This window comes from Micropterus salmoides, unplaced genomic scaffold (genome assembly GCF_014851395.1).
Source record: "Micropterus salmoides isolate LMB-PRFRI ecotype aquatic unplaced genomic scaffold, ASM1485139v1 Ms_hic_scaffold_13, whole genome shotgun sequence".
Taxonomy (NCBI): Eukaryota; Metazoa; Chordata; class Actinopteri; order Centrarchiformes; family Centrarchidae; genus Micropterus; species Micropterus salmoides.
The window spans coordinates 19,926,862-19,941,889 of NW_024040374.1; the positions used below are offsets into that span (position 1 = coordinate 19,926,862).

General features: G+C 42.0%; 1 protein-coding gene across 3 annotated transcripts; it reads left to right on the top strand.

Moving 5' to 3' along the window:
• The first annotated feature begins 53 nt into the window (after nt 1-53).
• fyco1a (FYVE and coiled-coil domain autophagy adaptor 1a) lies at nt 54-14,927 on the top strand. Of its 3 annotated transcripts, none has more exons than XM_038716061.1 (18): nt 54-132; nt 1,698-1,809; nt 2,498-2,604; nt 2,911-3,036; nt 3,497-3,603; nt 3,862-4,005; nt 4,168-4,261; nt 4,377-6,881; nt 7,545-7,637; nt 8,323-8,441; nt 8,534-8,701; nt 9,310-9,462; nt 9,664-9,893; nt 10,477-10,630; nt 11,341-11,433; nt 11,522-11,732; nt 12,365-12,474; nt 13,009-14,927. In XM_038716061.1, the coding sequence occupies exons 2-18, from the start codon at nt 1,749-1,751 to the stop codon at nt 13,082-13,084; spliced, it is 4,551 nt and encodes a 1,516-aa protein (XP_038571989.1). In that variant the 5' UTR covers nt 54-132; nt 1,698-1,748; the 3' UTR covers nt 13,085-14,927. The 3 variants fall into 3 exon arrangements, with proteins under 3 accessions (XP_038571989.1, XP_038571988.1, XP_038571987.1); XM_038716060.1 differs by having other exon boundaries at nt 55-132; nt 1,695-1,809; XM_038716059.1 differs by lacking the exons at nt 54-132; nt 1,698-1,809 and adding an exon at nt 1,837-2,146.
• Nucleotides 14,928-15,028: the final 101 nt, after the last annotated feature.

Consider the following 15,028-nt stretch of genomic DNA (forward strand, 5'->3'; position numbering starts at 1 on the left):
TCGTAGTCATTGGTCCGAGGGTTGCGCGTCGCTTTGTCAGTGGATGGCACAATGTCCATCACGAGACTGTCAACAAGTTTGTATGCACACAAACGATCTGAGTTGTTATGGACAGGAGTCATATCTGTAAAAGTATGTCAAACTTATTATTATTTTCTAATTATTTCACCAGCAACTACCTGGAGGCATGTAAGATTATTAAAGTTGTCGTTTCTTGGTGAAGCCACTGTTGTTTTCAACCTGTCTGTCAAGGGATCACTGTGTCAGATACCGTCCCTGGGACAGCTTCAACGTCTGTAAAAGTTTGAGCTGCCAGCTGTGCATTGTTGTCCATCGTTCTTATATGTTAGAAAAGTAATATTTGCGCCGTAAGAGCCGATAGTTAGTGTTGTAAAACGGTTCTTGATGTTTCCAACTCACGCTAACCTAGTTAGTTATGCTAAGGTTAGCAGTTAGCTAAACAAATCTTAACATGGTTTAGGTAAACACGTTACTAAATTGTAAATGCTTGTGTATAAAAATGTATTTTGAGGCTGGTCTTACGTTACCACAGTGTAACCACTTTCATAATGTTGGGGATTTCTTACAACACACTTACTGCATACTTTGTTGACGTTCTTATATCTAACAAACAGGAGGTTTCAGGAGGTGGACACAGTAACATTACCACCGTCACAGTATCAAATTACCAGTAACTTAAAACCTACAATAATAAATAGGCCTACTACCTCTGTAAATATTATAATTTTCATTTTAGTGGGCACTGTATCAGAGAGATGTTACTCAACGACCTGGCAGTCTTTGCAGCCATAATTTGTGTTGTTGGTGTTTAACAGACTTTTATTGCTGCACAGATATTGTAGTAGATTATATCTGGTCCACAAGCTGTTTTTACCCCGACTGTCATGTAGAGAATATTCAGTATTATGTGACAAACACAATCTTCTATACATTTTATAACACATTTTCTATGAAAGCATTGACATACTCTCAGACACTGTTTGGTTATGTAAAAGCATGGGAATTGTACATTTTGCAACACGTATGTCTCTTTTCTTATGGGTAATGAAAGTAAATTTTAGTGAAAAGTAACTCACTGCAGTTGACAGTATTTTTTGTGGAGTGAGACTTGGTAACAACGTGGCTTAGAGGTTAGTCTCATTGAACCAGAATCCAGCAAGAGCCAGATTCCATTTACATTAGAATATTTTAAAACACACTGTGCCCTTTTGCATCCCTGTTATTGCATCCCTATAATTTCATACAAATGATTAATGTACTTTATTGTTGCAGTTATATGAGAATGTAATTATGATTTTAGATAGTTTTAGATTTAGTTTGAATGTTACAAAACAAAAATCCATAGTTTGATAGAAATAAAAGATTACAGCTGAATAATAACTTAGCTGGTAGTCAAAAGAGCAGAATGTGTAAAAGGATATTTACAGATTATACAGTAACAGATCAAATTGCATATGTGACAGAACATTATATCTATGTCAGGCTGACTTTCAGGGCTTAGAGCGACATTTTCTGCACTCAATTCGTCAATTTACCCATTATGAGAACTCTCAATAATGTGTAGCTCATTTATGTGTATCAAGCATGCACATGGGTGGCCACGAGAGAGTACAGTATGTTAGGTCATTCATGTCGATCTTTTGTTCCTGACTAGTTCTGATTCTCTGATTCAGCAGACTGGATGTGACCCTGTGACCCCTGGTTGCCAGGGAGAGAGCGGTGGGGCCATGGCTTCTGGGGCTTCGGTCGGGGAGAGCCAACTCCAGAGGATTATCCGAGATCTGCATGGTACGCCAGCTTTATGTGCGTGTGCCTGTTCGTGTGATTGTGTGTGAATAGACTGGCGGAGGGCAGTTGATGGCTGACATGGTGTGACTGAAGAGAGGAGAAAGGAGAGTCAGAAAGGTTTGCCATGGTCTCAGTGTCAAGTGTACGTACAGTCTTTACACCTGGAACAATCTGACCGCTCCTGCTCATCAAATCATTTGGGAAAACGTGCATCTGAACTCATGTCCCTGCAGTAAGGGTGTGGTGGAAGCCTTTGTGAGCATGCAGCGAGACAGAAAGTGCGTACTGAGGGTGCAACCATCACAGGTGTCCTTCCAGTTTTTGCGATGGATTCGAGGCAAGTGGTTGATTTAGAGACTAGATGTGGATGAAGAGTGTGGAACTGGAAAACCATTGAAAACATAGGCACCAGGGCCATTTGTGTGTGAGTGTGTAACCAGAATGCACCAAGAGATGAAAATATTACAGAAGTATAATTTTGCACATCCTTTGAGCTATTTTTAGAATATGTGGTTTTAGGTAAGGTAACATTTTACTTCTTTTTTGCTCTTTTCTTTCCTGCTACTTATAATGTATGTACCTGTAAGAAGGATGTGTATTTTAAATCTGTGTTCCAAGTGAAATCTGCGTGCCACCTGTTTGAATGAACCCTGTTATTAATCAATGATTCGAACTATGTGAATTTCAGAGGCTGTTGCAGACCTTGCAAAGGAGTACAGGGAAAGTGGGGAGCCAATCACAGATGACAGTACCAGTCTGCACAAATTCTCCTATAAACTGGAGTACCTGCTACAGGTTTGATTTTTCTAACAGTATATTGTCTCACCTGGGTAATTGTCTCCCAATTACTCAAGGAAGACGTGAATAGATCATTAATTCTTCCCAAATAAGATACTCGAAATAGTTAGAAAAATGTTATGTCTGCTCTTACAAAATAAATAAAAGGAGGAATGTGTGATGATTAATTCATATCTTTAGATCCAACATGGATAACTTTTTTTTTTTTTTATTGCTAAAAACGTTACAAGTTGCCTCAAAAAATGATCCATGTTCAACAGTTTTTTTTTTTCCAACTGTACCTATATATGTATCTATCTTCAGTTTGACCAGAAGGAAAAGACCACATTTCTCGGTACAAAGAAGGATTATTGGGAATATTTCAACGACTGTCTGGCTAAGATCAAAGGAGCCAATGATGGGATCCGTTTTGTCAAATCCATCACTGAGGTATGAAGATTTTTGTTGTTGTTTACAATTACGCAACAACTATAGCACTGATTATATACTGATCATTAATATTAACCTAAAGTCGTTGTATCTGTTTTACCTCCACCCACAATGACTCAAAAAGATTTTTGCTTCCTGTTTCTTTCTCATCTCTTATAGTATACAGACATGGCACAACATACACAAAGAGCCTGTCATATAACTCTTTTTATATTGCTGTTCAAAAAACATTTCATCCAATATTTTATGTCTTCTTTCTTTTTTTATTGTTTGTTGCATTTAAAATAGCTCTTATCTACATGTTTATAGCATGTTTTAGTTGAGATTAAAATGACAGTTTAGATTAGATACTGAATAGTCGAACTTTCTAATTTTTGACTTGTGAGATATCCGTGCTGTGTGAGCATAAAGTACCAGTTGAAAGCTCAGTGTAAAACCCAGTCATATATTGCTTTCATAGCTGAAGACATCTCTGGGGAAAGGAAGAGCCTTTATCCGTTATTCTCTCGTACATCAGCGACTGGCTGACACCCTGCAGCAGTGCCTGATGAACCAGAGAGTCACCAGGTAAACCTGCACAATACAGTCTGTTTGCAAAGTTTAGTTTTTTGCTGTCATTTAAAATAGGAAGAATGATCTGCTTTTGTTGAAATGCAAGTAAAGTGAAGTGTGTTATTTTTGAGGAATTTCTGTATTTCCTGCTTGAAATGTCATTTGTGTCAAGGTTTAAATATGGGACAAAGTTCCTTTTTATTACTCAGTGTATTGTTTCTAGATGTTCTGCTTTGTCTTACTGTAACCTCAACCTCATCTCTCTTCCCACAGTGACTGGTACTATGCGAGGAGCCCCTTCTTGAAGCCCCACCTTAGTGTTGACATTATAAATCACCTATACGAACTCAATGATGTCCAGTTTGATGTGGCTTCCAGAGGTCATGATCTTGATGCCTCCTGGCCTACTTTTGCAAGGTAACAGGCAAATCATGACAAATGTATCTGTCAGATATCTAAATAAGCATCAAAAAATTATTTGTTTGTCCAAACACAGCCTTTGCACCTACTTTGGAGTTTATTCCAGATGTGTGATATTTACCAATGTTTAAAGTATCAGATTTATTTTCTGATCAACAGGAGGACACTGGGAAGTGCAAACTCACCTGGCCACATGTGGAAACCACCCAGTCGTAGTTCGAGTATTAACAGTCTGGCCAGCACTTACTCCCAGGTAACTGATGTACAGTATGTCTCTATTTTATCATAATTTTAAAATGATAGTGTCATGTTCATCACTATTTCTCTGTTCCTTCTCTTCTCCTCTGGTTCCCCTTGCAACCATCTAGCAAGCACCCGAATTCCCCTCTAGCCCGGACTATGGTCAAGGTCTGCTGAATGACCTGAACGAGTCTCTGCCTGCCTGCACCGAAGATATCAGCACAGTTGAAGACCTTCGCCTGGAGCTGGACCAGTCAGAGCTGAAGCAGCGAGAGTTCCTAGATAAGGTGCAGCAGCTGGGCGAGGAGGCTGCTGAGCTCAGGGGGGTGGTCGTGGAGCTCCAGAGGCAACTGGATGTGTCCCTTTCTGCCCAAGAGAAGCAGCAGGGCTTGCAGGGAGAACTCAAGGCTCTGCAGGGGAGAGAGGAGGCCCTGTCCAGGGAGGTCGAAGTGCTCAGGACTGGGGAAAAGGCCAGGGAGGCTGAACAACAACTGCTCCAGGAAAAGTTGGCAGCTGCTGAGGGGAAGAACATAGAGCTCCTGGCCAAGTTGGACGGGGTTCTGAATGAGAAGGGCCAGCAGGCAGCCAGTTACTTTGATTCAGCTCAAAAGATACATGAGTTGCTGGACAGATTGAAAGAGGCTGAGAAAGGGAAGATGGAAGCTGTAGCTGAGGTAGAGGAGAAGAAAAGACAGGCAGAGAGGTTAGAGGAGGAGCTGAGAGCCAAGGAGGCAGCCAAAAGGGATGGTGAAACCAAACTTGGAGCGTTAGTTGCATCTGTGTCTGAGGAGAAGGCCAAGTTGGAGGCGAAAGTGGATGAACAGTGCATCGCCCTTGATAAGCTGCAGGGGGCCTTGACAGTGAGAGAGAAGGAGGCGAGTAACCTACAAAGGCAGCTGCAGGACCTCCAAAGATCTCTAGAGGAGAAGGAGAAAGACATGGAAGAGGTTAAGAAGAGAGCAAACCAAGATAAAGATGAAATGCAGAAGAAGGCTGGAGGCTTAAAAGAGTCTTTAGAAACAGAAGTCACTACCCTTAAGGAGAAGCTAAAGAGGAAAGAGGCAGAGCTTACCTCGAGCTGTGAGACACTACAAAAGCTAGAAGCCAAGAACCAAAGCCTGACCAAAGAGAGGGACAAACTGACCACAAACCTTGTTGAGCTGGAGGGTAATGTCAAAGAACAAGCCGCAAAGATAGAAGACTACAAGACTCAGTGCGGCAACCTAATGGAACTAAATGAGAAACTGTTGAACCGGGTGAAGAGAAATGAGGAGCTGAAAAAGGAGATGGCAGAAAACAGAACAGCCCTTGAAGCTGAATTAGCAGCTCTAAGGGCTTCCGAGAAACAGCTTCGGGGCCAGCTGGACGACACCAAGATGACCGTGGATGAAAAAGAGAAGCGCTTGCGTGAGGAGAACCGCAACCTGGATGAGAGTTTGCAGCGAGCCACCATGGACGCAAAGCTCTCAGAGGCCACGTCAAAGCGGCTGGAGCAGGAGAACCAGAGTCTGAGAGAGGAGCAGGACACTGTGAAAGCAGCTCTTAGCCGCATGCAAGCTGATCTGAAGAGTGTTCACGGACAAATCGGAGAGTTGGAGAAGAACTTGGGAGCTTCACGCAGGAATGAAGCAAGCCTTGAAGAGCAGCTCCAAGCCAAAGAGGCCCAGCTAGAGAGTAAAGAGAACAACCTTGTTGAGCTGCAGTCCAGGTTAAAGATTCTGGAGGCCAGGGAGAAGGAGCTGGAGATTGCCAAAGCTGATGCAGAAGCAACCTGTGCTAAACAGACAGAAGTAATTGAAAGGGTTGCCTCTGAGAAACGGATGATGGAGACATCTCAGCTGGAGAGGAGCGCAGTCCAGGCAAAGGAAAGCCAGGAAGTGAAAGTCAAACTGACTACGGTCGAGGGCCAGTTGGAGGTGAGCATGAAAGATGTGTCCAGGCTCCAGGCAGAGATCCTGGACCTCAGGGTGCAGGTAAAGAGGTCTGACGAGGAAAAGCTAAAATCACAAGCACAGCTGGAGGTGACGGAGGCCCAAAGAGATGAGCTCAGGACTCTGACTGAGCAGCTTAAAGCCCAGACAGAAGCACTGAATCAGAGGCATGTAACAGAGCTTCTGGAGTGCAAAAAGAAAGAAGGGGCGCTGATTGAACAGCGTGATCAAGAAGTAGCTGCCCATGCCGAGTTGGCCATCTCTGCGGCAGCCATCCGAGAAAGGCTGTCCACCCTCAAGGCAGAAAATGACAGACTAGCCTTAGAGAACAGCGAGGCACGTGAAGGTCTACACAGGGCAAACACAGAGATGGCGGAGTTGGGGATGACCATCTGTAAGCTAAGTGCAGAAAAGGAGGAGGCCCGAGAGCACTGGGCAGGGGACGCTGCCAGGATTGAAGAGCTGGAGAAACAGGTGGAGCGAATAGAAGAGAGCATGACAGAACTACGGCTGGAGAATACCAAACTAAGAGAGGAGCTGACACAGAGGGAGAAACTTCCGGAGACTATCATAGAGCTCCAGGAGCAGTTGAAAAAAGCCAAGAACCAAATGCAGTGCGTCAAGGACTCTGGCCGAGAGGAGGCGGAGGCCATCAAGTTCCAAATGAGCTCAGAGAGCATGAATCATCAGGTCCAGATGAAGGTGAGTTAGTCATGACTTGTATTACACTCAAGATAGTAATTTGTGCTTTTGGGACTAACATGTGATCTGTGTCTTGATATATTATCTGGATTATGAGGCTGTCTGACTCCTCAATAGACATGGCACATCCCAGGTCAAGGGAAGCAATGACACTAATGGATGTCATTAATTTCTAAATCACTTTTTGCGAGGGAAGTCTTGCTTAGCGACTTGCCAGGCTTCCTTAAGCTAGTGAGAAGAAGCGAAGTTAGGTGACCTTTCAACTTGCCGATGCAGATGTTTTTCTAAAGCATGTGCTCACCATGGACCTTGCCATGAAAGTTTGTGCAGACATTCATTGACCCCAGAAGATAAAACCTAAGGACCCCTGACTTTGACAAAATTTTAATTTGTCTACTACTTTGGTTTATTACTAAATAGCTGCAAAACTTGTGACATCAAAACTAATACTTTGTGATTAGTGCTAATTAGCAAATGTTAGTGTGCTAAAACTCTGAATGAACGGGTTGAACATTGTAAAACATATCTGTTTAGCGTTAGCATTGTAAGCATATTAGTGTTTATTTCAAAGCACCACTGTGCCTAAGTACAACTGTACAGAGCGACTGGCGTGTCAGTAGACTCCACTGATTTCCTTTCTCCTGTGTTACTCTCACATTTCAGAGTGTAAATGAGCAGCTGGATAAGGTGAAAGCCCTGCTGCAGGAGGAGCTGAAGAATGTGTCCAGCTTGCAGGCCAAAGTGTCTGAATTAGAGGTCTGTGTCTTTCAAGCATCAAATACAGTGATTCATGGTCACATAATAAGCAGATGCCTGGTGGTGTTAGTGTGTTCTGTAATCTTTGGAGAGCATGTGCATTTAAAGAGAGATAGATGTATACAGTGATCAGAAAAAATGTGTCTAAAGAAAACCAGATATGATTAAGAACAGAGTAAAGCTAGATAGCACTCAAAAGTGCAACATCCTATACATAGCCTGGAACAGGCACCAACGCGTTTATCATTAGTGGATTTGCAGCAGGGATGGAGAAAAGGAAGCTACAAGCCACAGGGGACATAATAACAGGGACATTATTTAGTACTCATTAACAGTCGATGATTATATGAGAGAGTTTTTTCAGGCCTTTGTTTTTTTATAACGAGACGCTTTGATTGCTTGAGCAGTTTTCTTTGATTGTAGAAGGTATAACAGTACATTCAAAATCACTGCAGTGTACTGGTCCTAGTACAAATAATAGCTTAATGAATGTGCTTTGAGATTATATTTTTGCCTCAATGGTTTGATTTGTTTACAGATCTATATAATATATTTTTAAGATTTAATTTAGCCTGTGTCTCTCCAAAATCGGCATGTTTCTATAGGTCAGAAGAAAAAAAACAATTCTTTAAATTATTGAAAGAGATATTTGTACTGATGAGTATCTTTATGTGTGTTCTTAAAGGCTGTGAATGAGCAATACTTGCAGCTAACTGGTGAGAAAGATGCTCACATCACAAAGACAGAAACAGCCGTTCGTGAGGCTGAGAGTGAGATTCAGCAACTAAGAGAAGGACTAACCAGGTGCGTTTATGAACAGTGATGCCTGTGAATTTCTTCTCCTTTTGGCACAGAAAGATACACTGACTTATTGTCTTTGCATCTGCTCTCATCAGTGCTGAAGAAGCACACTTGGCTGTGCAAAAGGTCTGCGAGGAACTGACACAGAAACTCAACTCAGCAGAAGCTGACAAACAAAACCAGTGGCTGAAGATGACTGCAGAGATCGATGACCTCAACAGAACCAAGGTCAACCTTGAAGAGAGGCTCATCGAGCTTATAAGGTATGACCTGTCTGAAGTACCTCTGTCAGCAGCGTCAATGCTGTCTATTGCAACAGGCATAGAATTTCTTTGACGAAAACAGTGCAGGAAATATGCTGAGAGGCCAACATGAGAGGTAAAGTTTAGTAGAAAGAAGCTGCAGATTAGAACAAAAACTTTTTATGCATCATTCTTTGCTTTGATTCAGGAACCACTGTTGCCTCAAAAGCTTTCATACTCATGAAAGTGCAATGATCCGGTCAACTCCTTTGGGATAAGCCCACATGACAAGTGTATACAGAATCTTTAGTATAAAATAACAATTACAGTTCAGTCCACGGACAGGACATGCTAAATTTGTTCAGTCTTCAAAGATCATGAAGTTTAGTGAAATTTATTTTACAGTATAGCCAGCTTCCATTTTCCTCCAGAGCAGCTTTTGAAACATTCAGCATTAAATGTGTTAACATCGAACGGAACACATTTCTAAACAGCAAGTAAGTTTATTTGCTCGATTTGAAGAAAAAAAAAAACATTTCAAAACTTGACATTTAGTCCCAGTTAAGACAATATTTGTTAAGATGGCATCGAGTAACGTCCATGCGTTTGTGATTTTTGAATTACATTAGGGACAAAGATGCTCTGTGGCAGAAGTCAGACGCTCTGGAGTTCGAGCAGAAACTGCGGGCAGAAGAGCGCTGGTGGTTGGTGGATAAGGAGGCCACACACTGCCTTGGCTGCCAGGGCCAGTTCAGCTGGTGGCTGCGCAGACATCACTGCAGGTGGGTGGGCACTGGGGGCTATGTTACACTGTTGCTCCTGTCAGTCTATGTACCTATCCTGTTTGATCTTCATGCTACACATAGCATCACTTGCATGCTTACTCAATATGAAAGGCATCAAAAATATGTTTTAGTAACACAAGTATAGGTCTGCTATGGAAGAAAACCCATTTATTTTTTCATACATTCATTATTCTTTAGGCTTTGTGGTCGCATCTTCTGCTACTACTGCAGCAACAACTTTGTGATGACCAAGCACTGTAAGAAGAAGGAACGCTGCTGCAGGGACTGTTACACCCAACACAGCGCGGTGGTGGAGAGGTTCACAGCGGCAGAGCTGAGTCCTTCCGACACTCAGCCCCCTCCACTGGGAGCTGGACCTCAGCCACCTCCTGAACCAACCCCGTATAAACCCACTCCCAGGGTAACAGGTAGGCAGGGAGGCAAGCAAGGAACAAAAACACATGCTAACTAGATAACTGCACAAAGTGGCCCTAAGTTTATGCTTTAGTTCTCTGGATGGCTGTCTTGTTTTATTGTGAGTTAAATGGGAAGCAGAAGTAAAAGACTGACTTTATCACATTGAGGAACAAGGACAGACACCATACCACTGAATTCTTCTTCAATAGACAGAAGGGGAAGAGGTTAACATTTCCATTCAGAGATGGAACTCTTTTGCTTTTACTGTAAAGAAGGCTGCAAAATGTTAGGTCTATTTTTTGTAGTGGCTTGCTCGTAAAATCCACTGGCTCCGGCTGTGGCTTATCGCGGCTATTATATACAATGCTTGTGAGTCAACCAGACGGTGCCGCAGCGAAAACACTGAAACACTTTTGAGACTCTTCCAGGGGACTTTGACGCGAGGCTATGGACGCATCAAAACTGTGGCGCAGCCGTAATGTGCTGTACATGCAATAAGATTTTGTATACTGTCTAATCAGAAGACTGTACCATGAGAACAGGTAGAGGTCCAATTGTCCAACAGTTAAATTAATACATTCTTGTTCCTCCCAGTTTCAGATCCAAGCAACAGATCTGACGATGGGGCTTTTGACATAATAACAGAAGAGGAAGTGAACGGCGTCTACGACAGTGACACCACCTCCCAGACCACTGGAGGCTCACTGGAGGAAGAACAAGACCGACGGCATCCAGGAGCCCTGCATATGTGAGTGTAATATTTATCTGGGGACAGAGAAGAGGGATGAGTTGGCACCTGGTTTTGTTCTTAAAACAGCCAAACAGCTAGGCTTTCTTCCAGGTTGCCATGTTGTTTTCACCATAACACCTTGAAAAGTGGGAAGTAGGAAAATGAGAAGAGAACTAGTTCCGTGTTATCAATAATGCACCATTGGTCAGGGGGAATTTAAAAAAAAATTCTGTCCCCTCCCAGGTTTAAAATAGTAATTGAGGTTAGTTCTTCCTCTTACTGATAAGTGAAAAAAACAAAACGGAAGAACTGAGAAGTGACACAGGTACTAAAGGTGGTGGAGAGAGGCATGTGTTACTATTTTGTTGCTCAACTGTATGGAGTGAGTAAGTGCTGCTGTCAAAAAAAGTACAACATTCAAAGATGTACCTCAAAGATAACTGGAAGGAAGATGAGGTAACACTGAACACTGCCATTCTGAGTTGCTACGGTCGTTCACCCTTTCGGCCCTGCAAACCAAATATTGTTGGTTGGCATGATAAACATCCCGACCGATTTGCGTGCTCGGAAACATCACCAAAGACACCAGATTTAAAAACTGGTATCTGGTATACTGTGAAATACAGAGAGATTTACCTGATGGTGTTAGGCTTAATCAGCATTGTGTGATAGTTACATGCATTGAAAACAAAATAATTACTTTTCGTGTCATGTCTTGGATTTTGCAGAGGCACAGGAGATGTGACCCCTGATGACCCTGAAGAGAATGTCCCCACTGTTCAGGATTCAGAAATAAACCTTCTTAAATCAGGAGAAGTCACGTGAGTCTTGACCTCCATATACTTAATGTGTTTGTGTATGCCACCTTGTATAAATCCCACTCTTAAAATTAATTTGTTCTTATTGCAGGATGGCTGTCCCTCTCACCATTGATGATATTTCCCAGTTCTGGGATGGTTCCAGGGAACTCTTCATCAAGTCCAGCTGTTACAGTGTGATAAGTGTTGCTGTGGGTGATTGTGGGCCAACCATCAGCTGGATGTTTTCCTCAGAGCCAAAGAGCATCTCCTTTAGTGTGGTTTACAGGGAATCCACTGATACCCAGGTGGAACAGGCAAAGGTAAAAGCATTTTTATGTCTCTGCATGTGTTGTGAGGCCCAGGAGCCTCTTGGAACCTATACACTTATACAGTATAGAAGCCCAATGAATGTGAACATGCCCTGACATCATTCGCGCCCTGTGTGCGTCTGCCACAGGAAAAGACCAGGACGGCAATGTGGCTGAAAGCATGAGGCTGAAGGGAATGCTTTCCAGTTGTTAGAAACTGCAGTAAGAGTTATTGCCAGACACAATGCATGGACCCTGCGTGTGCTTTCATTGGCACCCCCCTGCAGTGAGCAGGGCTGTTTGCTAGATCTTTTAAATTTGACCCTGCACTTAAAATGGCAGGGGTTGTACATGAGTTATGTCCTTTAGTCTCATATTCCCCTCCCCTCCCTCTCTTGCCAATATTTCCTGTTGTGTGATTTTTTTTTTTCTTATATATTTCTAATATATTTAAATTATCATGATAATGATGACTCCGTTGTTGCTGTCCAACAAACAGTCATGTAACGTAACATAAAACAAGTTCAGAGTATTATTGATAGTATTACAGATAGATTGGCCTAGCAGGGGGAGCTTTGTTGAGCCTCTGACAGAACCTGTACCTTGAGTTTCACTTCAGACCAATGTTTCTGTTCTTCTCTCAGGTCCTGATTCCTCTGACTCGCTGTAATTCCCATAAAGAGACAATTCAGGGACAGCTGAAAGTCCGACAACCTGGCCTGTACACGCTCATCTTTGACAACTCCTTCTCAAGGTATGGAACTCCTGACGTGAATGCAAATGTAAATGCTCCGTACTTGTATAGCGCCTTTCTAGTCTTTTCGACCACTCAAAGCGCTTTTACACTACATCTGCATTCACCAGTCACACACATTCATACACTGAGCCTAAGTGCTCAAACAGAAACTAACATTCACACTCATTCATACACTGGCGGAATAGCCGCCAGGGGCAATTCGGGGTTCAGTATCTTGCCCAAGGACACTTCGACACGCAACCAGGGGGAGCCAGGGATTGAACCGCCGACCTTCCGATTAACGGCAAACCCGCTCTACCTCCTGAGCTACAGCCGCCCTTGTCCGGAGAAGCTTGTGAATTACAGAAATGTTTGATCTCTTATTGTCTTCACCATTTCCTGCCACTGTTGGGCACATGTGTCACACACACACAAAAAAACACACGTGTATGTGTGTGCAATTGGCCTGTAAGCCGACTTCCTATTTGGCCTCAGCGTCTCGTTTCAGTTAATCAGATTTCAGTCCTTTGATGAGAAACCTTTTTCCAACAGGTTTATCTCCAAGAAAGTCTTCTACCATCTGACCATGGAGAAGCCCATAATCTATGATGGAAGCGACTTTGCCTGAGGCTGGATAGTGCACGCTTCCACAGAGGCATCATCAGGATGTCGCTGTGGCAGCTAGAGGGAGACTGAAGATGGCAATTCAGTGACTATTTGTAATTGGATTTGCTCTGTTTTGTTCCCAAAACCTGCTTTTACCCAAGTATTTTATGTTTTCAAAAATGTTTCTGTATTATTTAACTCTGTAGTTTTAATGTTTTCAGCTGTGCACATGTTGGTGGTCCACAAGATGAAAGAGATTTTAGGAAGGAAAAGAAAGAGAAATGTTTATGCAAGTTTTATGGTGATTTTTAAAATATAAACAAAGTAATATACATACCTTTAGTTCAGCTAGGCTAGGTTTTAAATTAATAGGGCGTTCAGTTAGTGTGGAATTTTATTAGTTCTTTCTGTCATTTTTGTCGGTCTTAGTTTTAGTTTGGCCTCTCTTTTCCCAAATATGCTGCTATGTCAGGGAATGCAGATCACTACAAGTAACGCTGTCTGTATGAAAAATTATAGACGACTGTTGTCAGACTACAAATATTTATCTGCAAAGGATGTCTATGAAGACCCGGGAAAAGATTTTTAAATGTTCAAAATCACAGCCAGTTTAAAATGTTTCAGGTGTTTGTGCAATCTTTTTAATCAAATGGCCAGAAGAAGTGGTTTACCCGTGGCTTTTTTGTGACTTGACTTGTCTGGTATGTTTTCACTTTGCCAGGGTAGGAAGGAAACAAAGAAATAACGAGGAACTGGCCTGGGAAAAGTTTCTATTTGATAACAAAGCATACAAACTTTGTGGAAATCTCAGGAGTGTGACACAGAATTGTCCTCCAGTGGTAGCAAGTCCTAAGTTTATGTTTTTGGAAAACTAAAAAAAAGATGCAAAACTGCCGTGTTACTTTCTGTGTAAGGAGACCTACAAACAGGCTTTCTCCATCCGGTTTAGATCCAGTGGTTCTCAAAGTGGGGTCCCTGTACTTAATTCCATCTATAAGTAACACAATGACAGAACATATGACTGTTTTGGTGGATTTCATTCTCTTTTTGTAATTAAACCTCTAAATGCAAAAATCCTATGAGAGAAGCAACCATGGGACAAAATCTTATCAAATGGGGGTCAGTGATCTAATTTGTGTCCATTTAAGGGTCCTTGATGTGAAAAGTTTGTGAACCACTGGTTTAGAGGATCTAATGAAGCAGTGCCTGTACCTACACAGGCTGACTTTGTGCCATTTCAACAACATTGAGTTATAGTATATAAATGCCTGTTGGGTAATGACCTACTGTACTTTCAAAGTGCCTATTAACTCTAATTGCCAGGGATTAGTTTGCTTTTGTAACTGCACATTTAATTTGATGAGAGTATGAAAAAATTAAGATTGGATTTTATTTGAATCTCTGGACTCTTTTTGTCACATGTTTAGATGAACATCTGCACTGCACTGTCAGTAATCAAATGGGCCTGAATATTGTGTGCTGTAAGCAGTAAGAAAAAAGCGAGCTTGGTCACTTTTGGATACAACCTTTCGTCACTTACTGAAGCAAGGGCTTATCTCTATGCTGATTTTGTTGTGCTCAGTTTGCATTTTACAGTCAGATCTCTTATATTTTTTTGACGAGTTTAAGTTAGTGCTATTTGTATGCAAAGCCTGATAATTTCAGAGTTGCACTTTGTGATATTGATTTTATAAATTGTTACAAACAATACTAAATCTGTTAAGTTTACATCTTTGTCAAATAATTCACACTGGGAAAGATTTTTTTCTACTTCCTGTTTGGATCATTTTGGAATAAAATGTGCATGAATCATCACTATGAGCAATATGTCACCCAGTAAACATGAATAAAATGATATCCACTAATCTGTGTCTGGCTTTGTGTTTGACAGCTTGAAACTTAAGAACAGTGAGATCAACATTTAACCTCTGAGTGCAGCCTCATTCATTCAGAAATCGGACATGAG

Excerpts from the sequence above, each read along its gene's own strand:
- fyco1a (XM_038716059.1), top strand. The coding sequence starts at position 2,071 with ATGCAGCGAGACAGAAAGTGCGTACTGAGGGTGCAACCATCACAGGTG. Across the intron at positions 2,605-2,910 it reads AACTGGAGTACCTGCTACAG|TTTGACCAGAAGGAAAAGAC; the intron begins GTTTGATTTTTC and ends ATCTATCTTCAG. Across the intron at positions 4,262-4,376 it reads TGGCCAGCACTTACTCCCAG|CAAGCACCCGAATTCCCCTC; the intron begins GTAACTGATGTA and ends GCAACCATCTAG.